This window comes from Alligator mississippiensis, chromosome 2 (assembly GCF_030867095.1).
Source record: "Alligator mississippiensis isolate rAllMis1 chromosome 2, rAllMis1, whole genome shotgun sequence".
In the NCBI taxonomy this organism is placed as follows: domain Eukaryota; kingdom Metazoa; phylum Chordata; order Crocodylia; family Alligatoridae; genus Alligator; species Alligator mississippiensis.
The window spans coordinates 292,510,887-292,535,416 of NC_081825.1; the positions used below are offsets into that span (position 1 = coordinate 292,510,887).

A 24,530-nucleotide genomic window follows, 5' to 3' on the forward strand; every position below is an offset into this window, starting at 1 on the left:
TTATCCTGTAAAATTTGGTAATTCCCCACCACTCCTTTCTTTCCTCCTCTCCCAGAAAAAGCCTAAACATCATAGAGACTATGAAAGAATTATTAAACTAAGTAGGATGACATGTGTCTTTGATGGAAGAAAAGAACTCTTTCATCAATAAAACTGAGTAGAATATAGTTTGGTATCAAAGGACGCATTCACGTAGTTGGGATATTAGACTGCTGACACATGATATTGTGAAAGCAGCATGTTTTAGATAGCATTTTAAACACAGGGGCTAGGGATGGACATTACACATAAACCAGTTTAAGGGGTCAGAAACTGGTTTTAACCTGTAGCAGAACATAAGTTCAGTGCACATAAACCAGTTTCAAAATTGCTGAAACTGGTTTAAGATAAACCTGGTTGAATGTACTATCAGACTTAACTGATTTGGGCCAAACCAATTTATACAGTGCCTGTCCCAGACCCCTTCCTGGTTTAAGTTAAACCACTGCAGCAGCCCTGATGCTTTGCAGCCCTGGGCTGTGATCTCAGCTCCAGAGAACAGGGCGGGTCTTGCCTCCTTGCTCCCTAGCCAGAGCTCCACTGCAGGTACAGCAGCATCTGCCTAGCTTCCCACTGCCTCTTTCCACCCTCTGCCTTGCTGCTCACTGCTCAAGCAGGTCTGCCCCCCTCCCTCCCATTTCCCACAGCACAAAGCTCAGCCCCATGGACCCTAGGCATGTGGTATGCTAGCTAATGCTGAGGGGGTGTGTGTGTTTAATTTCACTGGAACAGGCAGGCAGAACAGTGTCCACTTAGGGCTTTTTAGAGCTAATCAACAGGTCATCTGGTAATGTCCATCCATTCCTTCCTTGGAAAAAGGTGTTTAAGAAGAGCTTGAACTAATGAGAGAGGCTTTTGTTTTGTTGATGGACTGATAAACACTGTTATCAGCTCGCTGCTGGCTCCCTCACCTGTCAGGTTTTTTGCAGAAAGTATGAAGAAGCAGGGAGAGGGAGATTGAAAAGCTCAGTATCATCAACAGATGCATGCACTACACACACCCCTTTGCATCAGAGTGCTAGCTGGGGGCTGGCAACACACCTGCTCCTTGAGCAGCGAGGATGATGCAGGCAGACCTCCCTAATCAGAGTATCCTGCTGTGGCCTGGCCATACCCCTGTCCCCCCCTGCCCTGCTCAGCACTATGGAAGGGAAAGGAGGGCTGCTCTAGCCTGCTTTTGCCCCCCCCCCACCCCCACAAGCTTCTAGTCTGAGCCACTGCAGGTGTGTGCCTGCATTTCTTCAGCCCAGAGGGAATGTCTGGATGGTTGCAAACTGGTTCAACCTAGGCAGGTTAGACTAACCTGCAAAGATTGAATCAATTCAGGCTCAGGCTTGAGCTTTTTGCATGTCTGACCCTAGCCTACATGCTGCCTTTCTTTTATCAAATTTTGAGAGATGATGTTGAAGATAAAAAAATAAAAATAATTTGTATATTTGTTTTTCTTCATCCTGAGCTTTTTGATAATGATTGAGTTAGTGCATTGCTCATAACATTTTGCTCGATTTCATATTTTTAATGAAAAATCAATCAAACTCCATTAAGTCTCTTGTATGGATTTGGTCAGGCATAGTTAATAAATACCCTTGATCACTCTGAAATCCCCAGATGTAATGCAGTTTAAATGTTCAAAAATATAATATCAAGCATGCCATACGTCTGATGATGGCTGTAACATCCATCTTGCTCTGTGCAGATTGCGTTTTCAGGCAATTACATAACAGGGATCTAGAATCAAGATTATATCTGTTGGCAGATTTGTGTAACCAGTTAACTGGATTGTGGAACCTCTTGTCTTCCCTTCCATGTGTCTCAAAGCTACATGATATCCTTGAGGAATGTTGTATGTAAGTCAGCTAAAAGAAGTGTATAATAGCAGAAGGTCAGCTCCTTTCTGATGATCAGTGTATTCCTCCATTTTCATCTGGTCATGTCAAAAACTACGTAGAAAAGATAATCTTATAAAAGGAAAGTAATTTCTTTTCTGACCAAATCAATCCTGCTTTTGGTCAGCAGTTACATGATATCTGTAATGTCAGACCCTCTCTCCCTGCGTTGGATCGTCCCACAAAGGAACGTTCAGGTTTTGCACCAGAATCTTGAACGTCTCTGGTTAGCTTCGAGGCTACTGGGATTACCTGGAGTTAATTGGGGGTGAACGTTTTGCAGAAACATCAGTATTTCTTGTAAATGGGCCTGGGTGGCTTTCAAACACGCTGCATACAAATCAAATCAAGACATCGAAACTCTCACATTCAGATTTAGAAATGCCACTGGGTGCTACTGACGGGTACATGTCTTGTTCCTGTAGCTGGGTTGCCAGGATAAAACAGCTGTTCTCCCAGAGAACCTCTGATAATGTTTCTGAAGATTAAACATCTCTTTTGCACTATGATTTTCTTGGGGGTGGGTTTTTTTTTTTGTTTTTTTTTTTTTGGACTCTGCTCTGCAGCCTGTTTGATTCCTTTTTCTAACCACAGCAGTTAGCAACAGGCCACCTCATATTATACCTGCTTAAATACTGTTGTTTTAAATGTTGAACTGTCACCCAAATATTATTGGAATAACCTCTGCCTAAAGAGTAAGTGAATAAATGGGGTACAGCAAATGAATAAATGGGGTAAGAAGGAGGGGAAAAAATCCCTTTTAAAAACAGGATGAATGTGGTGCAGAGTGAAAAGCAGTCATTGTGCTCAGAGTAGAGAGGAAAAAAATCCTGGAATAGACCGTATGGGTCAGATTGTTATTGTCTTGAAGTGAATAGCAAAACTTTCTTCGACTTCAGCAGAGTCTAAATTTCAAGCCATATTTTTCTTGTTTGTGTTGCAGTAATACAGCAGAGTCCAGGGCTTCTATGCATTCAGTAGAAATTCAGAATGAAAAAATGTTTCATGCTGCAAAACAGGAACTCACGAGGTTTTTAAAAGCCTTAAAAGGAAAATTGACAAGGTTTTTAAAAGCAGCTCATAAAAACACTTTTTTGGTGAACTCAAATTGCATGAATCTAAAAACACTATATTTCACAGTCTTCAAACCTCCAATCCTCCCCTCAGTTTTCCTTAAATATTTTTCACTCTGCTTCCCATGTGAAAACTCAGTAGATCTTCAGAGTCAACATTTCAGGGATGTAAAGTATGAGAGAGAGAGAGAGAGAGGAAAAAACACGACACTTTTTTTCAGAATATTGTCCACATTCAATAGAACAATGTTTGCATTAGGTATGCTACATTCAAGATTAGAAACCACGAGTGAAAGCAAAGTTGAACTGCATTTCCTTGATTATCTTTTCTTACATAACTGTATTGAAAAAATAAAAGCAGTCAGCATAATTGTTCTTTAGCTATTATAAGAGCTGTGAAAAATTCCACATAGGGGTTTTCTCTGACTCTCTGTGCTGAGAGAGGGTTTTTTAAAATTTTTACTGCAGTTTTGTGCACTAGGGAGTTGTCATGGCTATGTTTTAGCTCTTTAGCACCAGTCCAGTAGTCACAGTTCCTGAGTCCATAGCTGCAGAAAACATTTATACCATAACTGTCCAACTTCAGAGCCACTGGGGGCCACACGCCACACAGGCCGTGGACCCTGGGCCACATGCTGCACAGGCTGCATGCCATGGGGGCTGCAGGGGCTCCCCGAGAGCCCTGCCATGCAAACAGCATTATTTCCTCCCGACCCGCTGCTGCTGCTGTGTGAGCCCTCCTGTTGCCACCACTGCCCGAGCCATTTCCAACCCATCCTTTCCCTGCAACTGCTGCCACGTGGGCTGTGAGCCCAGCAGGCCTCCTGCCATGTGGTCTTGTCTTAGAGACCCTGGCCACTGCCACCACAACAGCTGGAGCAAGGGTGGCAATGGCAGCTGATAGGAGCCCGGGGGGGGAGGCAGGGGGGGGGGTTGGTCTGTATATTAACCCCTTGTGGGCCACATACCACCTGTAAGCCACGAGTTGCACAGCCCTGATTTGTACAATGCTGCAACCTGGCCATGGACTGTAATGTGAGAACCTGCTTTGGACCATGCTGACAACCCTGTTGCAGCTCACTGCAGTACTAGGAACGTTTGCATTGCTGATGAATTCATCATGCCATAGGAGTGCATTTGAGGAAGTTGAGTATTTACCACTTCTGAAATACCTTGCTTAAAGGATTTGAGGAGGAATTGGTCCAAACTGGTAAATAAAAGCTATTTTAGGACCATCTCCTAATGTGCCTGTTTCAGTCCATGCATATAAACTGTTGGCATCCACTAAATAGGAGCAGATGATTGAAGCAGTATTTAAATAATTCAGCCTTCTAAAAACACTTCACCTTTTTGTGTTGTTACTGGAGTCGTGAATATTATGCCACCCAAACGAATGCCACTTCTTGTGTTTTGAACTAAGGACTTGCTGTCTTTATCTATCATTTATTGTTGGTTTTATTTAAGCTCAGCCTTGAAGATCTTCTGATTTCCTTGGGCTCCTATCATTTTCATATTAAAGATCTATTTAGGGAAAGCATGATATAGCACATTGTGCAACTGTGCAATCTTCTCTTTGCTCATGAGCTGTCAGCATCCACCCCAAAGGTGATTGCCTCTGTATAGGTTTGTGAAATACTTGGGGAACCTTGAGCATAAAAAGCACAGCATTTGTACTTATCTTTGTTATAATTCAACAGGCTTGTCATTGATTCTGCACACCAACAATTTATCATTTAAAAACACAGTTTACAGCATAACCTGAGGTTGACCTCAAGATGTGATTTTATGTAAATGAAGAAATGAGTCATAAGAGATGTCCTACCCAAATGTTAATAATTAGTGATTCTTATCTTGGCATTTACTCCATGACTTGTATAAGGGTTGCTTCCCATTTCAATGCTTCTCAAATAAACAATGAATCCTACTAGAAACAAAACTAGAAGAAGCCTTTCATTTTGGAATTCACCATCCCAATTTCCTCATCTTTTAATTTGTTCATTTATCTATTACATTCACGTCTGATTATCATGTGTAACTTCGCAGTTGCTTCAGAGCACAAGGATGATTTAATTTTATATGGCAGTTCATTTCAAACCTTTCTCCCTCTCTTTCTTTTTTTTAGAATCAAGTTTTTTACTGGGAAATGCCCAGATTGTGGATTGGCCTGTAGTTTATAGTAATGACGGTTTCTGTAAACTCTCTGGATATCATCGAGCTGACGTGATGCAGAAAAGTAGTACTTGCAGGTACGTACCCTCTGCCTATTTGAAAAGCAATTCTGTGTATTGAGTGAAAATTAATACTGTGTATTGTGTGGTATGTTTTATCTCAAAAACCTTTGTTTAAAAACCAAACTGTTTAAGATACCAAAGCAGTCTGTATAGGTTACAGCTATAAAGGTTTTATGTCCTGATTAGCTTATCCATGACCTGGTAAAGCCCTTAGGCAAGTGTTTAGCTGCAAGCAAACGAGTTACTGCATTGAAATGAATAGGTAGTTTCACTGAAGCCAGCGGAACTGCTCAGGTACTCGAAGGTAAGTACATACCCGTATGGCTTGTTAGACCAGGGACAGAGTGCTCATGATCTCGTAGGTTCAAGCCCTAAATAAAAAGCAAAAAAAATTCTTATGATACAGATTTGTCTTTAATCTGGTACATCATTTGGTACCGAACATGCTTTGAAGGCGAATAAGCTTTTCTTTTAATTAGCTGCTGGGTCTGAGTTCTTAAACTCATAACTTACTGTGTAGCTTTTGGTAACTGTACAAATGTTACAAACAGTAAATGGAAGAAGACATATTTTGTGCAGGGGGAACATTAAAAACCTGAATAAATCTTCCTTTATTTGAGAATGAAGGTGACTTCAGAAGCATTCCAAAAAAAAAGGGGATTATTAAGACTCTGGGCCTATTTTTCCCTTCACTTTTAATTATTCACAGTTCAGACCCATATGAGTGAGATTAAAATTAGGCCCTGTCGTGAGTTTTAAGGAGAAACGCTGTATTTAAGTTTAACAAAGAGATTTCTGTCCATATATGTGGTAGAAGTTTTTTATTATTTGTGTTTTTAGGGTTTTTTTTACAAGTTTCCTCCTGATTTCTTCTAGTTGTAAAGTCAAAAGTGGACTCCTCTGTGGTCAATGTTCACCCTTACCCCCATAATGTTCAGATTGCATCCCTGTGTTATCAGATGAACAGTTATGCTGTTGGGGGCATTTGTCTGCAGGAGTTTGGGGATGTAGTTCTTGTCCCCTACTTTTGCCAGGAAAGGACAGCTGTAATTTACGGTCGTAAACCCTTACAACTGAGTGCCTAGGGCAGGGGTTGGCATTGGCCGGCCGTGGCATGTCCTGAAGCCCCCTGGGCATGCAGCAGGGCTAGGGAGGCTCCACGACTGGACTGCCTTTTAGGGGTGTGTGAAATGGGCCATATTCAATTCAGATTTGGCCCAAATTGGGGACCGTGATTTGATTAGTTGATTCAGATCACTGTACCTGATTCGATTTGGCCAAATCAGAATCTGAAGATTCGATGCTGATTTGTAGAATCAGCGATTCAGACGTAGAAAAAATATTTAAAGGTGCTGTCTACATACCTTGAGGTACCAGGCACGGCTCGTGAACGCTGCGATGCTGGGGCAGATGAAGTGTCCCACAGGACCGTGGAGGGCCCCCTGCATGCTTGGCGGTGAATCCAGAAGTGGACCGGAAGTGCTTCCAGGTCTGCTGCCAAGTGCACGGGTCCCCCACCCCCATGCTCCCCTGGCTCAGCAATCGTCCCCAGACCCAAGAGGCACCAGTCACCAGCCAGAAGGGAAGGGGGGTGCAGGGGGGCCCTCTGCGTGCTCCCCAGTGGACCCGGAAGTGGAATGGAAGTGCTTCTGGTCCACTTCTGGGTCTGCTGCTGAACGTGCTGGGGACCCTCGCATGCTCCTGTGGGACGCTCCATCCGCCCCAGGACTGCAGCATTCACGAGCTGCCTGGTACCATGAGGTAGGTAGAAAAAACATTTAAAGCTGTGTCTATATCCGAATCATCGAATCTCGCTGAATTGATTTGGAGGGTTCCGCTTCAATTTGGAGAGATTAAAGGGCCTCCTAATTGGATTCAGATTCGGAAATTCAGCCACTGAATTGGGCCGAATCTCTGCCAAATCGAATCGGGGACCGAAGCTTCGCACAGCCCTACTGCCTTTCTGGGCAGCTCAGGTATCAGTGGCTCCTTCTGGCTGCTGCTGCCACTGGCCACAGCCCCGCAGTACTGGTGGAGACTTGCACTGCACAGCCCCAACCTGACCTGCCTCATGCCTGCTTCAGGCTCAGCCAGCCAGGCTCAGCAGTGCCAGCCAGGCAGAAACTGTTGCTCAATGTGGGGGAAAGCGGCCCCTGCCCCTCACTGCTGCCAGGCCTTTCCTGCTGTAGCCACCCAGAACCCATGCTGGGCTGCCTTGCATCTGCTCTGTGCTGCCACTGCTGCCCCTCTGGGCAGCTCGGAGGTGGCAGTGATGGTGGTAGAGATGCAGGGCAGCCCAGTGTGGGCTCCTGGTGGCTGCACCAGTAAGGGCCTGGTATCAGCGAGGGGGAGGCGTTTCGTTCCCCTGTGCTTAGTAACAGTTTCTGCCCGGCTGCCACCACTGCTGAGCCTGGGTGGGCAAGTCCAGAGCAGGTGTGGGGCAGGCCAGGTTGGGGCTGTGCGGTGCAGGTCCCCACCGGTACTGTGGGCCTGGGCCCAGTGGCAGCGGCAGCTGGAAGGAGCTGCCACCACCTTGACCGCCTAGAAAGGGAGTCCAGCTGCAGAGCCACCCAGGGGGCAGCAGATATGCTCCAGGTGGGCGCTGCGGTGTGGAGCAGGTGTGGGGCAGGCCAGGTTGGGGTTGTGCACACAGGTTGTGGCTAATCCATTCCTGCGGGAGTGAGTTCGGAGCAGGCATCAGGTGGGGCTGGGGCTGCATGCTGTTGGTAGTGGCAAGGAGGCGCCGCAGGGTGCTTGGGCTCTGGGTTGTTGCTGGGTGGGGGTGGATGCTGACTGGAGTGGGGTGGTTCCCATGCACACCCCACCATACCCACAAATCCTCCCCCACAAACTCCACAGCTACATCCTCCTCAACTCACCCCCTGACACAGACATCCACGTGCCTTTGGGGGAGCCTCACTCACTGCTACATGCACACACCCCACACCCACCCCCCACCATTTCCAGCTGTCCTCCCCTTCCACACCACCTACAGCCCCCCACAAACCCCATAGCCACGCACACCCACACATCTCCACAAACACACTTCCCATAAACCCCCCATACACACCTATATCCACTCACTTTCCTACATGCTCCCCCACACATCCATACATACACTCCCACAGCCCCCAACAAACCCCATACCTACCCATACCCCCCACACCCTCACAACATGCAAGAGTAAGACTTCATTTTGAGCTATGATGCAATCGCTTCTATATACACCACACACACACACAAATCAGGACAAAAATATTGTTTTTAAATAAAATTAAAATATGTAATTGTCAGTGTTTGGTTTTTAGTATATAATTTGTTTTTTTCCGGTTCCAAGATAGCAAACTCCCTTCCCAAAAGGAGTACTTCCAGGGGCAAGGGGAGGGACGTCTGGTGGGAAAGGAATACTTCCAGGGGTTGAGGGGTGGGACTTCCAGTCCCAAGTTGGTGACCAAGGGGCAGGGGTGGAGCTCCCCTTGCAGACCTCGACACCTCACTAAAACTCATTACATGGTCCTCCAGCTGAAATAATTGCCTGCCCTTGGCCTAGGAGGTGCTCTGGAAGAGTGCTTTCATCTCTGGGAGGTACTCAGTGGGTGGGATAAGCAAACTGTTGGTCTCCTGAACAATGGGGATTAGTGTGGTTTGGATCTGCAACCATAACCCTGAGAGACTTTCACTGACAATGGGTTACAACAGAACAGGCTGCCTGTGATCCATCAGGAAGGAGGGGAAATCTTCCCAGTCCAAGATTACTTTGAGTATCCAGGCTTTTTGTAAGGGAGGTGGACATGCATTGTCACCTTGAAATAGTAATATATGGGTTATAGCAGTCAAACTCATTGAGACTGGAAAGTAAAACCCTACGTAGTGTTATACAGCGGTGCTCAACCTTTTGGCCCTGCAGGCCAAATGAGTGGATTGAGGCTGATCCATGGGCAGGATGGAGTCCCAAGTGCCAGGATTGGGTCCTGGGGCCCAGCACCACCCCCTTCCTGCCCTGAATGCTGGGAGTGGTCCTTGGGGGCCCAGTGCCACTTCTCTCTCTGGAATTGGGCCCCTGGGGCCTGGCACCACCCCCATCTGGCCACCCACCCAGTGCTGTTCCCACCTCTCCACCAAGCGCCCCCAGCCTTGCACCCTGTGTGTGGCAGGGCCCAGGGCTCCTCGGGGGTTCAGAAATTTGGCAATGGGGGAGTAGTGCCAGTTCTTTCCCACTGCCACAGTTTTGGACCTGTGGTGGAGCCCTGCAGGCCAGGGGTTGAGCACCCCTGCTTTTACATAATTCCTTTTTTATACTTCTGCTACTGTCTCTACTTTCTACAGTGTTTCATATCAGCTATTGTTTGCTTGCCAGGCCTTTTGAATGCATATTAAACCCAGGACCAAGACAGAACAAGCACTTAGCTCAGCACCTTTCAAAACATGAGGCCTTAACAATTCTTCTCCATCTGAAATGGAGAAAAGGGACCACAAGTTGTGTTCCATATCATTGTGTTTGGATGTAGTGTTTGGAGCTGTCTCCTACCTCCTGTCTCTAAGATGTAAAAGTTTAAATCCATGCGGGGTCTTGCTTTGAAGAGCAAGATGTTCAGTGTGTTGAACACCCATGTGTTGGTTCTCTCCGCAGAGATGAATTCTGCCTACATGTGAAGTTAAATTGTAGGATAGATTTATTTTTAGCACTTTGCTTCTGCAGCGTGTATATTTAGTAGCAGCCTTTTCCTTCAAGACTGGAAGGCACCCTTTTCTGTGCCTGATTCTTGGTGGAATCGCTGTGTGCAGTGCAGAAGAGTCTAGTACGGGGGGGCGGGGGAGCCTGAGGGCCCTGGCCCCTCTCAGGAAGACAGCTGTCACTTGAAATGTGTAAAACTTTCCACGTGTCCATCATCTTGGGTCCCGTGGCAAAAATAGAAGTGCAGTGTGGTGATTGCTATTCGTTCCAGGGCCTAGCAATGCTGCCTCAGCAGAAATCCCAGTCTTTGCTGGAATTCCCGACTAGGTGCAATGTGCAGTAGAAAACCCCTTGAGACAGGAACAGATTTGAGAGTCTCACTAATAAGGAGTTTTGCTACTGAATGTAGTAGGAAACAAGTTTTGGGCTGTCTGTGTCTTTTTAAGTTTGCTGACTTTAACATGTGGGGCTTAGAATAAGAAATGGTGTGTGATATTTTGTGTATCTGGAGGAGGAGTTGTGAAGATAATAGCCCAGAAATGTCTGTATGCTTTTTAAAATTTTTTTTGAGACATGGTGCAGTTATTTTACTTTATTTTCTAAATTAGGCTCTCAGTCTACATTTGGCAAGACAGCTTGCTACATTGCATATGCCCAAGATAATTTTATTTGGTACATAGCATTAAAGAATTAAAGCAAAGCAGATTAATGGGATGAGAGTGCTATGGTACTTATTATTTTCTTTAAGAAGTGGTGTGTTTTATTGTTTTCAATGCAAAAATGTGCGTCTATGCACAGAAATATAACTAATGTAGAGACTTCAGTACCTGTGCCCTGTCTCAGGATCCAGTTGAGGTGTGCTTGGTGCAGGCCCTGAGTGCAATAAAAGACCAAGGTAGCTTTGTACATTGCATATGCCCAGAATAGTTTTATTTGATACATAGCATTAAATGGATTAAAGCAAAGCAGATTAATGGGATGAGAGTGCTATGGTGCTTATTGATTATTTTCTTTAAGAAGTGGTGTGTTTTATTGCTTTGAGTGCAAAATTGTGTGTCTATGCACAGAAATACAACTAATGTAGAGACTTCAGAACCTGTGCCCTGATTCTCAGGATCCAGTTGAGCTGTGCTTGTTGCAGGCCCTGGATGAAATAAAAGACCAAGGTAGCTTTGTCCCACCTTTGTAGTTGTCCAGTTCAGAAGTGGACCAGTTTCGGTCCCATTATGAATTACAGCAGCCTCAAATAGCCCAGCACTGGGCTACCTCAGGTACTGGGAACAGCTGGTGTATAGAGATGCATTGGTCATATCCCTTTGCTGTCAGTCAGGTCCCTTACCCAAGATGTGCTCTATTAGATCTTCAGCACCTAGGGATATCATTATGCAGTGGCCATTCTTGGTTGGCTGGATCCCATGGCTGCATGGTATCTTTGTAGTAGCTGGCATGGGCGTGAGAATCAGACTGCCAGAACTTCATGCTGTGTATTTATCCTTGTATGGCACATGGGACACCAGAAATTGCATGCCTAACTGGGTACACAATAGCAGGGGGACACAGAAAAGATTTCCAGCAGGTGGAACTTGATTGCCGATGAAGCCTTCTGCTTCCAAGAGATTTCCCCTGGGATGGCTTGAGGGGCAGTTGCAGTTCCAACCTGTTTAAATGGCAGCTGCACATGCAAAAGCCTCTCTGCTCCCCCTGGTACTGATTGCTGAAATTGCACTTAGGAAAATAGTTCTCTTTGGGTACATTTTAGCAGATGCAGATATAGGGCTTCTTGTATACGTTAGAAAGAGATGTTCTAAAACCTTTTGAAAGCTGTTTGATATGGTTAGGACTAATGCTCGTTTCAAAACTCAACCTTATTATTCACAGTATTCATTAGCAAGGATTAGCAAGGATTCTGAACACACAGTGAGTGACTGGTTAGGAAAGCTGCCCCCGGCACTTCTCCTGGCATTTACTTCATTTCTGTCTTGGCTTGTTCCCTTCCTTTTGCACCTCAGAGCTTGGCACGGGGCTGGGAATGGCTAGTGATACTTTTCAGAGGAAACCAGAGCTTTCCCAGGTCTCATAGGGCACTTTGCATGGGTGTTTTCCTCTGTCTGTATGGTAGCAGGAGATCAGATTTCTTTATTGAGCGGGTAGTTTATTAGGGAGCATTGATGATGAGCCTGCCGTCATGTTCTACCCCGTGTCAGCTCGAGTAGGGAGGGAAGGGACTGCCGCCGTTTCAAATTGGATAAAACCTCTTCAAATGAAATGCTGGCTCCATTGAAGTCAATCGTAGAACTCCCGTTGACTTCAGAGGGCCAGGATTTCACCCATTGCGTCTGCTGTATTACAGTCACTGCTCGAGAAGTCTTAAGCTCAGCATTGGGATGATACTATTTTGCCCGGATTTTCATTACAGTAAGGCTTCTTTACTGTGGCAGAGTTGTGCATAAAAGCCTTAGTGTGAATGGAAATCAGACCCACTGAGCTTTGAGGGTCTCTGAGCCCCTATATACCCCCCTCCCCAACACATACACATACAAATATATGCGCCATTTAACATGCAAATGTATGAAGCTTGTAAATTATGAATCAGAGGCAGCTGTTACTTCTGGGCCTAGTTCTGCCATGTGCATGAAGTTTGCATCCCATCGCATCTAGTCTTTCCGACAAACAGTTTGGATCTTGCTTTGACCCGCACCCAGCTTTGATAAGCCATATAATCATCCATTAAACATGACCATCCTTGCACTACAACACACCAGCAGTAACTGTGGAAAACCAACTAGGGATACAAGAGTCCTCTGCAAACTGATGGCTGCGTTGCATTGAGGGGGCTCTTCTGTCTCGGGGAGATGCCTGGGAAGGAGACAAGAGCACAGACTTGTTAAATAATGAATGGCCTGTGCAAGAAAAGGGGAACAAATATCAAAGGTTGCTCTTTCCCCGAGTCTCTCAGCCATGCTCGTTTGCTACTGTATGTCTGTCATCAAGACTGTAAGCTCTCAGGCATACGGTGGATTGGGTGTTTGTGTCTTGTACAGTACATGCTGTTAGTACTTGACAAGTAATAAATAACAGCAACACACAAGGCAGAGAAAGACAGAGTGATTGATTGAAGGCGTGGGAGTGGGAGTTCCCCGATGTGTACCCAACAAGGCAGACAAAATTAAATTAAATCTGTGATAAACAGAGTTTATATTATAAAGGAAGTTGCTTTCTAAACTCCCTGGGTACCTGAGATTAAAATTGGCTGGTGACGAGGTTTGCTATTACAGCACAAGCCCTTAAAAAGAGCTCTTTATATGTGAAGATGAGAGGTTTGAAAATTTACAGGGTTACTGTTATCAGAAACTGATTGTAATTTAAACAAAATTGATTGATCATGTTCGACAGAGCAGTATAGTTACACTCTAAATATTATGTCTGTCATACAGAATACTGAATGCAATTTGCCGTTATAATGCTAATTGGTACTGATTGTTTCTGTACTGATAAAACATGTAAAGATTCTTGTTTTTCTGTAGTCTAGTGCTAGGGGAATCATTGTTTTACCTCTTGACTCAAACAGAGAATTCAATTGCAGAGTACATTTTGCTAAACCCATTGGGTCTTATTTTTATCTGGCATACATTACTAGCTTGCTTTGCCCTTTCAGAACATTAAAGTACTGAATTAAAAAGTAATTTAACATTCAAGCTTTGTCACTTCCAGTTACCAGACGAATGTCTGAAGAGAATTTGGTTCAAGCGCAGATCATTGGCATTCCTAAATTGGTGTTGAATTCAGAAATGAGGGACATCTTGTTAAAAAAAAACCCAAAACAAAACAACACCCCAAAAAACAAAAAAAACACAACCTTGCTGATTTGGTAAAAATAAATTACTGTCATCATTCCTCATCGAAAAGTCAAGTAGCATTTCCTTAATTTGCAGTACCAGCCTATTACTTTTACTTTTTATTTTTACTATTACTGCCTACACTATCATGCAGATATTATGGGAAATTTTATTGTGGAGGTGAGATTCTGATCCCCTAATTAATATTACATATAGTACCTTACTTTGTGATTAGGCCTATTCACTCCAGTGGAAATATTTATGTGAGCAGCTGGTCATCTGTGCAAGTAAAATGTTCAAAATCTAACCAGACTATGGAGTGTGGGCATATGCCATACTTACACTGATGTAATGTGGACATACACATGCATTACGCTAGTGTCAGGGTGGGCAGGTGACTAGCAGGGTTGCCTATAGATGTGCTTAGAGGCATGCCTGTATGTGTGTGGTGGGGGTGGCATTTTAATTAAAGCAGGCAGTGCTCTAATTAAAACAACTCAGCGTCATGTGTATTAAGGCCCCCTGTGTTTCAAAATGGCCACAGGAATGCTTTAACTAAAACTCATTCAGTGGGGTTTAGTTAAAGCACCCCCTTGGCCATTTTGAAATGGAGGGGGCTTAAGATGCATGAAGTTGAGGCGACTCTAGAGCATTCTGATTAGAACATGGAGCAAACTCAATTAATGGGGTCTAATTAGAATGTGTCGGAGGAAATCTATAGGCAGCCCAAGGTAGCAGCTGATGGCTAGTGGGGAACCCCAACTTCTTTTGTTACGGCAAGGCACCCCAGGGCTTGGGCAGTCCCAGGGGGCACTGCAGCAGTGGAGGGAAGCACCAGGCCCCTGCGCAGCACAGGCAGGCAGGCGGGCTCCAGGGTGGGAAGTGGGGAAAGATCAGAGGCTCACTGCTTTTCTTGGGCCTGCCTTCCCGGGCTGCTGCCAGGCTGCCTGCAGGGCTTGTTGCAGAGCTGCGGAGCTGCACAGAGCCCGGAGCTTTGCTCCATGGCTGTGCCCCAAGTCATTTAAGGTGCATTACACCACCAAATTTCCTACAGTGGCTGGAATTAATGTGCAATATACCGCTGAGGAGTGCAAACACCGACACCATTAAAGTGGCGCAAAAGCATTTAGTCTGCTTTAAAGTGTTGTGCACACAAGCCTCTTGTTTCATCTACACATGGCCTATTAGTTCACCATTTGTGCTGCCGTAAAGACTTTTAGTGAGCTCCCAGGCACTGTTTGTTTCCACCCTCAGAGTCAGGACTGGATTGACTTTCCACTCACATAGGGCTGCCTGTCTTGTGTTTGTTCCACATGTAAATCAGTGTAAAGCCAGTGCAAATATGTTGCATGTCCACACCCTATGCAAGAGCTCTTTGTGTCATTAACAGCTCCATTGCTCTTGTTTTCCTGTTCTTGCAGCTTACCAAATGTAAAATTTATCATTTTATTGATGCTCTGAAGGTCTATAAAGCAATCAAAGCAAACTATGTTTAAACTACAGAGGCACTGGTAACCTTGTTTCTGCTTTAGTTTTCATGGAGGTTTCCACTTTGGGTTTCCATTCAAGCTGAAAGTGCTTATGAACAAAGAAAATGGAATTTATTGATCAATTAAAAGTATGTTGATTCAAGCCTTTGAAACCCTTTGTTCTGTTGTTTTTTCCCCCTCTTTACTTGGAGATCTGAATAGAAGAGTCTTCATTCCTTTTTAGTCCCGAGAGAAATGAGAGAAAGCTGAGATTGTCTGCTATGAAACGCAGACTTTCAGAGCTTAAGTCATGGGGTTTGGTCATCTCTGCTGGCTGAGAAAATGACCCTGGGGAAGCATGTTGAGTTGACACAGTCAAATGCTAGGAAATGCCAATATTAAGTTTTCATTTGTGTTGTCTGAATGTGCGTGTCTGGGAAGCCTCCAGATGCATGTTGTTAGTGTCTGATACAAAAGTTAACTGAATTAATTCACCGAACTGAATTAGTTCACCAAATTAATTTGCATACTTACACTTTTCAGACACCACAGCTCAGCACAGCTTGGTTGCTAAAGGTTTTCAATAAAAGGGCAATTCATGGTTTCTGTTTTATTCCCTAAATTGGGAAAGCAAAGTGAACATCAAGTAGGTACATCTGGTATTTTTCCTTTTATGTTTAAGTTAAGGATGCTGGACCAAATTCTTTACTGGTGTAAAGGCTGCAGATCTATGGACTTAGAGACATTTACCTTGGTGAATTTGGATCCTGTGCACTATCCTGCTTGCATTCACACTTCTGTTCCCTGGCACTGGTATTTATCTACATGGGGGTGGAAATGCACTGTTTGGAAGGTACAGTGATGAGTAGGAGACATGAACGTCTAACTGAGCAAGATACTTGGGCACATACCTAACTTTTAAGCATGTGATTAGTCCCAGTGCCACCCTCTGACTATCCTGGACTAATCGCAAGCATAATTTCAATGGGATAGTTTGTACGCTGTGCTGGATTGAGACCTACTGGAAGGAAAGAAAGAAGGGAATTGCAGTCAGGCAGGGTTCTTTGGGTAGATGTGATATATTTTATTAGATCAACTGAGTAGTCGGAACAAATTTCTTTGCAAGCTTTTGGGCACACGTACCCTTCTTCAGGTGTAGGGAGACTGCTTTCGTTCTGAGATCTCCAAGGAATGAAAGAAGAATTGCAGTCTGCATTTCTTTTTTTGATGAAATCTGGTCTTGATTCAGTAAACTCTGACTATGACTGTGGTGTACATCTGGATAATTTTAGGTAAAGGAACTTTTGCTGCTTATATGAATTTTAGATTTGGGGTAAAGAACAAATGCTGGGCAACCTTATATTTGGATAACTGATACTTGTGTTATTTGGATTTGCTTGTAGAGTCTTGCACTCTTTTTCCAGATGTCTTTGTCAAGGGTATCTAAGAAGATTTACAAACTTTCATGGCTTTTGTTTACTTTTCTCCATATTATCATTCAAACATTAGCATTTTTATGTATTGCCCCCACCATTGTGATTCCATTTGGCTCTTTGGATTTTTCAGTTCTTTCTTTCAAATCACTTGAATAAAATGTAAATGCTAGCATATCCATCATTTTCACAATAAGGAGACACTTGCATGCTTTTGTAGGTTTCGTCACATTTTTGAGCACTATAAATGTTGAAACGAGGTGTAAATTATATTTAAACTTCAGTGTATGACAGGTGCACCATAGCCAATAGTTATATAGTTTAAAATGACTGCAACTAATTTGTTACTTGTCTGTGGGGAAAAAAAAACAAAAATGGATTTTTTCTTTTCCAGTTTTATGTACGGGGAACTGACAGACAAGAAGACAATTGAAAAAGTGAGACAGACTTTTGACAACTATGAGTCAAACTGCTTTGAAATTCTCCTGTACAAGAAAAACAGTATGTATAAAGTTGTATGCAACTTTTGGTGAATGACGGTACATTTTGAAGATACCTATTTGGAGAAGACAAATGTTTCTTTTAACATTTGCATGCGAGTTTGGGACGCGACTTTAAAGAGTGACTTGTATTTTTTAGGTGTCTCAGTAATTCATCGGCCAGTCTGATGCTCCTTAAAGAGACAAAGTACTCAACATGTTCTGATAGTTTGGCCCTTTGAAGGCATCTCAAGAATGCTCCTTGCGTTCTTGAAGCTTTTGTGCCTTTTAAGAATCTTGTTGTTGATGGATGTGGATGGATTATAACTAGGTATAGGGGGTGGAGGGGAAGGCGGGAATGTGTTGTATGGTTCTTAAAGAATATTCCCAAATTCTGACAAGTAACAGTTCAAAGTCCAAGTGTCCGTTGAGCAGCTGCGGTGTGATTGCTTCATGCTGGGTAAAGACAGATGCTCAAAACTTGGTGAGATCAAGACTAAGTCCCCTCCAGGAATAAGTGTGAGGTATATGGAAGACAGAGTAATGCAGGAATACAATGTCCCTAATTCCTTTGTTAGAGCTGGTTGGACACTCCTGAGAATTTTCAAGAACTGGGTAAGTTTTTCATCCATTTAATTTTGCACCCAAGTATTGCCATCCTATTCTCTGCATGGTTCTAGATCATCAGTACAGGATTGTAGCACGATATCCAGGAAGATTTGTCCAGTAGAGGTTATGAACTATGAGTTGTACTGGCCTATGCTTTTTTTCTAAATCACTAGGTTGTGCGTGCATGTGCGTGTGTTTGAACTCCTTTATTTTGGTCCCTGAAGCCAGATGCCATCAGCCCTTTGCTCCCTGTAGCCAGACCCCTGTGCCTGAATTCAGCAGCTTTCAGGATTGGGTCCATAGTTTTTCCCAGTATATCTTGGTGGTAGGAAGAGAAGAGCTTATTACAGGGGAAGAACAGACCATGTTTTCATGTTTCATAATTATATTTCATTATTACTGCACCTATATCCTGAGAAACTGAACACCAAGGCTACCTGAAATTATATTAAGATTTTTCTGAAAAAATTTTGCATTATGTTAGATTCAGCTTCCCTTTTTTGGATAAATCTTCTTCTCTGTCTTGTGCTCACTGAAGCAATAAGAAGTTATCCTGAGATTTCTTAAATTCTGATTACCTCCAGCTATTTTAACCAATGCTTTCCTTAAAAGAAAAGAGAACACAGCTGTAACTTCCAGCTCTCTCACTTGATTGTGTGTGTGTTTGAACTTAATCACGAACAGAGTGCTTCTTGAATGAGTCAAGGAAGCCCTTGATGTTTTCCCTTGATTTTTCTACTTCTCTGCAATCCTGTCGCACAGTCCACCTGATTACTTCCATACATTAGGGATAGTTTTCCAAGATATGCCAGCACTGCGTATCTTCATTGACACAAGCTTCCAGCACTTCCATCCTGTTTCCAGCTGATTGCAAACTGAATCCTGAAATCCAGCTCTTCTCTTTGCTACCAGGTTGTCTCATTAACTAGACTGGTTGTTCCCGATTAACAGGTGTCTTAAATTCAGATACCTTTTACTTTAAAATAAAAGAAATAAAAACTTTCCCCTGATGTCTTCTCCATATCAAGTCAACAGTTCTGTGTTGGAGAGAATATTGTTTGCTTTAGCAGATCGTGTTTCAGAAATTTATTGAGCTGTAGTCTTTTTTGTAAAATCTTCACCTGCATCCAGATTTTCAAGTCTTAAGTCTGTGTTTTTATGAGTTATGTTGGTTAAGAAAGATATTAGGAAAAACTTTCTCACTAGGAGGGTAGTTAAACACTGGAACATTTTACCCGGAGAGGTGGTGGCAACTCAATCCTTGGAGGTTTTTAAAACCAGGCTAGATAAAGCCTTGGCTGAGATGATCTAATTGGTGATGGTCCTGCTGTGAGCAGGGGGTTGGACTAGGTGTGACCTCCTGAGGTCCCTTCCCACCCTCATTTTCTGTGATTCTACATTGGAAAGTCTTTTAGACAAGAAAAATCCTGAGTGTAGGTTATAAGCTCATTTTCTTTTAGTCTCGTATCAGCTCTTCTTTTTATACTAATAATCTGCTGGTTTATGTCTCAGCAAATGCATTTTCCAAAGCTTGGCTTTGTTTTGCTGTAATGTGAACCTTTTTTTCTGCAGGTTGGCAAAACACTATTGTTAAAGTGAGCATGCATACATCCTCAAAAGCACATTTTAAAGTTAACAGTGTAGAAAAAAACACATAGCTCACATTCCTTTTAGTACATTTGAGGAAAATACAGTCTCTTGCTGGATTGAAGGCTTTCTGCTTTTGCCTACTGGAGACTGAGTACTGCCTTTCATTTGCACTGAATTCTCTCTGATTTCCTAGGCCAATGAAAGTAACACCCAGCATTCATTTTCAAGCCCTGGGCCTAGGTGTGCTAGGTGTTTTTGTCTATGTGATGCGTGTTTTTCTATTCAGTGCTTCTGTTTCTGGCAGCAACTCTGATTTAGATTTTGCATCTTTTACCTCTCCAAAGGACAGTATCTATGGGACTTCTGGTTTCAGACATTTTCCACAGGACTGCCGCCCTTGGCCACTTCCTTGGCATTTTAAACCAATTGAGATGATGGCTGCCTGGTCTGCCCATGCTGGCCAGAGTTTCTTGTGCTTCTGAATGAGCAGCTTATCCAAGAGGTGCACAGATCTTCCCTAGGAGTAAGGATTAGGGTCTTATACCTCAAGTTGGCCATTGAAAGGTGGAATATTAGAGTGATCAGTGCAATGCCTTCGGCATAAACGCTGAACAAATGGCCTTCCCTCTTTAGTGGTAGTGTGACACCAGTCTAATCCCAGATAATTCAGTGTCGCCAGATTGAATTGCTCTTGTAATTTTGCCTTTGCTCACATTAAAGCTATAATAAACTGCTGTATTTTACCTTGTGGGCACTGGTACTACTCCTTGGAGCAGTGCATTGTGGGCGCTGACAGACGTGCAGCTCGCCAGTCTAATCCATGGTGCTTCACAGAAATTGCCATGAGTTAGACTGACCTTCCCGACCCAACAGACATTCTTTGTTGAGTCAGGAGGGTGAGGGATCGAGCTCCATTAGGAGCTGATCCAGCTGAGGAACTTCTTTCCTGAGGCAGGGAGGGTGGGGCGGGCTGCTCCAATCCACCCACACCCCCTCTAGTGTAGGCTGAGCAAGCCCCAGTCTAACCTCTCTCCCCTCAATTCTCCCCCCTCCCATTGTGCACACAGCACTGGGGGTGGGGTAGGGCTGCATTAGCCCAGCCACCCAATCAGACAGATGTTAATGAAGACACTCCACTTTGGAGCACCTTCATCTGAACCCTGATATAGTGAGGGTTAATTTGTCATGTGATTGGGGACTTTTAAAGTGTTCTGCAGCTGTGCCCTTCTGTAAGTGTGCTTTCAAGGGGCCAATCATGAGACAAATATAACTTCTGTCTGCGCCCTGTGAGGCAGCTGCTAATGTGACCGAGCAGGGGCTAGAAAAGGTGCCGTAAACCTAAGCTGTCTTATCTGCTCTTTCCTGGATAACTGCATCCAGTGGAATCACTGTGGTAGAAAACATCCCAAGAAGTCAATGACTTTTGCAACATGGAACATTTGCATCCCGATGGGTAATCAAATTAATGAAGAACCAGAAAGAATAACTTCCACTGCCATCATTTATAGGGGACTAGTGAGATACAGCATTGGCATTGCATCTCTCAGTGAGACAAGACAACTGGATGTAGTCCCCTGAAGGAAGAGGGTGGAAGCTGCTACACCACTTTCTGGAAGAGGAAACTGGCCCAGGACAGATGCGTCTGTGGTATCTGCTTCAGCATCAAGAATCAGCTTGTCAGTCAACTTACAGAGCTTCCTGTGGGCATTAACGAATGTCTCATGACGCTCCATCTTAAGCTCAGCAAGAACCAGTACGTCACTGTCATCAGTGCCTATGCCCCAACGCTTGATGGTGATGTCAAAGAACAATTCTACTCCAACCTAAACCATGTACCGACTGACGCTCACAAGGAGGATAAGATAATTTTTGGTGACTTCAGCACCAATTGAACATGACCTGGGACCCTGGAGTGGCGTCATTGGGAAGGAAGGAAGGAATAGGTAAAACCAACTCTAGTGGCATCTTCCTGAGCAAATGTGCAGAGCATGGTCTTGTCATTACAAACACCATCTTCAGACAGTGACAAATACAAGACCACCTGGAGACACCCTCACTCTGAGCACTGGCATCTTCTCGACTATGTTATTGTTACAGACTGTGATCAAATGACTGTCTGTATCACATGAGCAACACAAGGAATCGATGACTGCTGGACAGATCACCTCTTCTTGGATCCATTTTGAACATCTGGCTTGCTCTGAAATACTGAAAATAATCAAAAGCAATGCAAAGACCAAATCTCTTCAAGATCTGAAGGTCTGTAAGGGTCTCCAATAGTGTCTCCATGAAAACCTCTCTGCCCTGTCCACAAATGAAGACAACATGGAAGAACTCTGGAACAGGTTTAAAACCACTGTCCATATGGCCTGTGCTGAATCCATTGGCTGTACCAGCTGTCAATACCGAGACTGGTTCAATGAGAGCAATGCCAAGATCCAAGCCCTCCTCAACTGGAAGAGAAAGGGTCATTCTGTTTGGCACGATGACACCTCATCTCAGAACAAGGAGATTTATCAGCTCCTTAAAGTAACAGCTCAAAGAAGGATCCAGGGAATTAAAGATCAGTGTTGGCAAGATGAAGCCGAGGAGATCTAGCTCTATGCTGACAAGCATGACGTGCTTAGTTTTTTCCAGGCAATGAAAGCCATCTTTCTGGAATTGATATTGAATGTAGGAGGATGGAGGGCTCTTCACCCTAGAATGTTTTTGCTTGAAGACCAAAGTACTCAAAACATCCATCTTGGACCTTCAATAAGATAATGGCTGTGCAGTCCTTGAGCACACTGAAGAAAACTTCCAGACTGCACTAGATCTTTTCAGAGAAGCCTACTGAACTTTGGGCCTCTCTCTCAACATGGAGAAGACTGAACTGCTCCATCAACCTGGCCCAAGCAGTGAATGTGACCCCTCTACACTGATTACCATTGAGTGAAAGACCTGGAGGTAGTTGAGCACTTCCCCTACCTCAGTAGCTGCCTGTCAAAGACTGAACATTGAGGAGATGCATTGGTATGTCTTTATTCATTGTGATCTCTGGAAAGATGCCAACATCCAGGTCTACAAAGCAGTCATCATCCCTGCTCTCCTCTATGGATGTGAAATGTGGGTGACCCACCACTGTCATTTCAAGTATCTGGAGAGGTATTACCAGTAATATTTCTAGACAATCCTCCACATGGGAAGATTGCTACATAAGTGCTTTGCTGCCAGCATCCTTGCTGAAGCCAATGTTACTAGCATTGAGTTGGTGATCCTCAAGCACCAACTGCAGTGGACTGGACATTGTGTGCAGATCTCTGACTCTCAACTCCCAAAACAAGTGCTCTGCTCCCAGCTTGGTAACAGCCTGAGATCTTGTGGTTGCCAGAGGAAATGCTACAAGGACACATTGAAGGCATGTCTCAAGAAAATGGACACTTACATCAAGAGTTGGGAGGAGCTGACTGCTTATTGACTCCAATAAAGCCCCAACCTCAACCAAACAGCAGCCTGTTTTGAAATAAAGCATCTTGCCCTCGAAGCAGAGAAGAGAGAGTGGATGAGGAAAAAGAAGAGAAATCCCAGCCTGCAGCCTTCTCTCCCCTATGGAAGGACCTGCAACTTCGGTGGATTGATCTGTGGCTCAAGGATTGGACTCCTTACGTTGTCTGAAGACTCATTAATGAACCATAGTAGAAATCATCCTTGAATTGAGAGATTGCCAACAACAACATTGTGAGGGATTTTGAAGGGTCACTGGTGCCTTGCGGGATACCAGTGGGCAGGCTACATGTTTCACCTGTTGTGCCCATACTGCCCCTGATGAAGAACAAAAGGCATTTAATGTGCAGGCATGCTGTTTGGCACCTGTCTGTGGGTGGCGGTAAGGTGCGTGAAATGCTTGTTGAGCGGGCACACGGCTGTCAGTGTATTAGATTTTTCTAGTGTAAGTTTTGTTGACACAGAATCAGAAAATGAGGGTTTGAAGGGACCTCAGGAGGTCGCATCTAGTCCAACCCCTGCTCAAAGCAGGACCATCCCCAACTAGATGATCCCAGCCAAAGATTTGTCTAGCCAGGTCTTAAAAACCTCCAAGGATGGAGATTTCAGTACCTCTCTGGGTAACCTGTCCCAGTGTTTTACTACCTTCCTGGTGAGAAAATTCTTCCTACTATTTAACCTAAACTTCCCTGGTTGCAACTTGAGACAGACCATAGCAACTTCAGACAATTGCTCTTTGTTCTGTCTTCTGCTACCACTGAGAATGGTCTATCTCCATCCTCTTTTGAACATCCCCTTCAAGTAGTTGAAGGCTGCTATTAAATCCCCTCTGTCATCTCTTCTCTGGACTAGATAAGCCCAGTTCCCTCAGCCTGTCTTCATAAGTCATGTGCCCCAGTCTCCAAACCATTTTTGTTGCCCTCTGCTGGACTCTCTCAAATTTGTCCACATCCTTTCTGTAGTGGGGGGCCCAAAACTGAACACAGGACTCCAGATGTGACCTCACCAGTACTGAATAGAGGGGAGGAATCACTTCTCTTGACCTGCTGCCAACCCTCCTACCAATACAGCACATGATGCCATTAGCCTTCTTTGCAACCAGGGCACACTGCTGGCTCATAATCAGCTCATTGTCCACTGTAACCCCCAGGTCCTTTTCTGCAGAGCTGGTGCCCAGCCAGTCAGCCCCCAGCCTGTACTGATGCATGGGATTGTTCTGTCCTAAGTGCAGGCCTTTGCACTTGTCCTTGTTGAACCTCATGAGATTATGCACATTCATAATTGACTTGAGCCTTTTGAAGTCAACTGTTTGAGATCCCAAATCAATAGGAATAAAATACACCACAGTGTGCCACTGACAAGCATGGATTATAAAACCAGAGTGTGGCACAAATCTTCTGCTGCCTGTCTGCACGGGGTTAAATTTCACCCTGTGCAGAGTAGGGCATGGGCCAGTGTCATTCTTCTCTGCACACATAATAGCCCACTGTAAATACTGAGTGTATACCAGTAAGCATGCTGTATTCCTGCCATGGACTTAGACAGCTGCTATTTTAAACCATCTCAGCACTGTAGATATGTTTATAACTGGTTGTTTGACCAAAGCGGTAGGATGGTAAAACTATTTTGCCTTTAATTAAAATGCTAGGAGGAAAATGCACCATGGTGAGAAGCCTGGGGTGGCTGGCAATCGGAGTCCTATTTTTTCTAGGGACTGGGATCTAGTG

At 44.2% G+C, this 24,530-nt stretch overlaps 1 protein-coding gene across 1 annotated transcript in view; it reads left to right on the plus strand.

Annotated features, from left to right (window-relative positions):
* KCNH5 (potassium voltage-gated channel subfamily H member 5) overlaps nt 1-24,530 on the plus strand; it is a 271,205-nt gene that overhangs the window by 21,557 nt on the left and 225,118 nt on the right. Inside the window, exons 2-3 of the mRNA XM_014598759.3 lie at nt 5,121-5,244; nt 17,037-17,143. Of these exons, the coding sequence (XP_014454245.1) occupies nt 5,121-5,244; nt 17,037-17,143 (231 nt within the window). The remainder of the gene's footprint in view (nt 1-5,120; nt 5,245-17,036; nt 17,144-24,530) is intronic.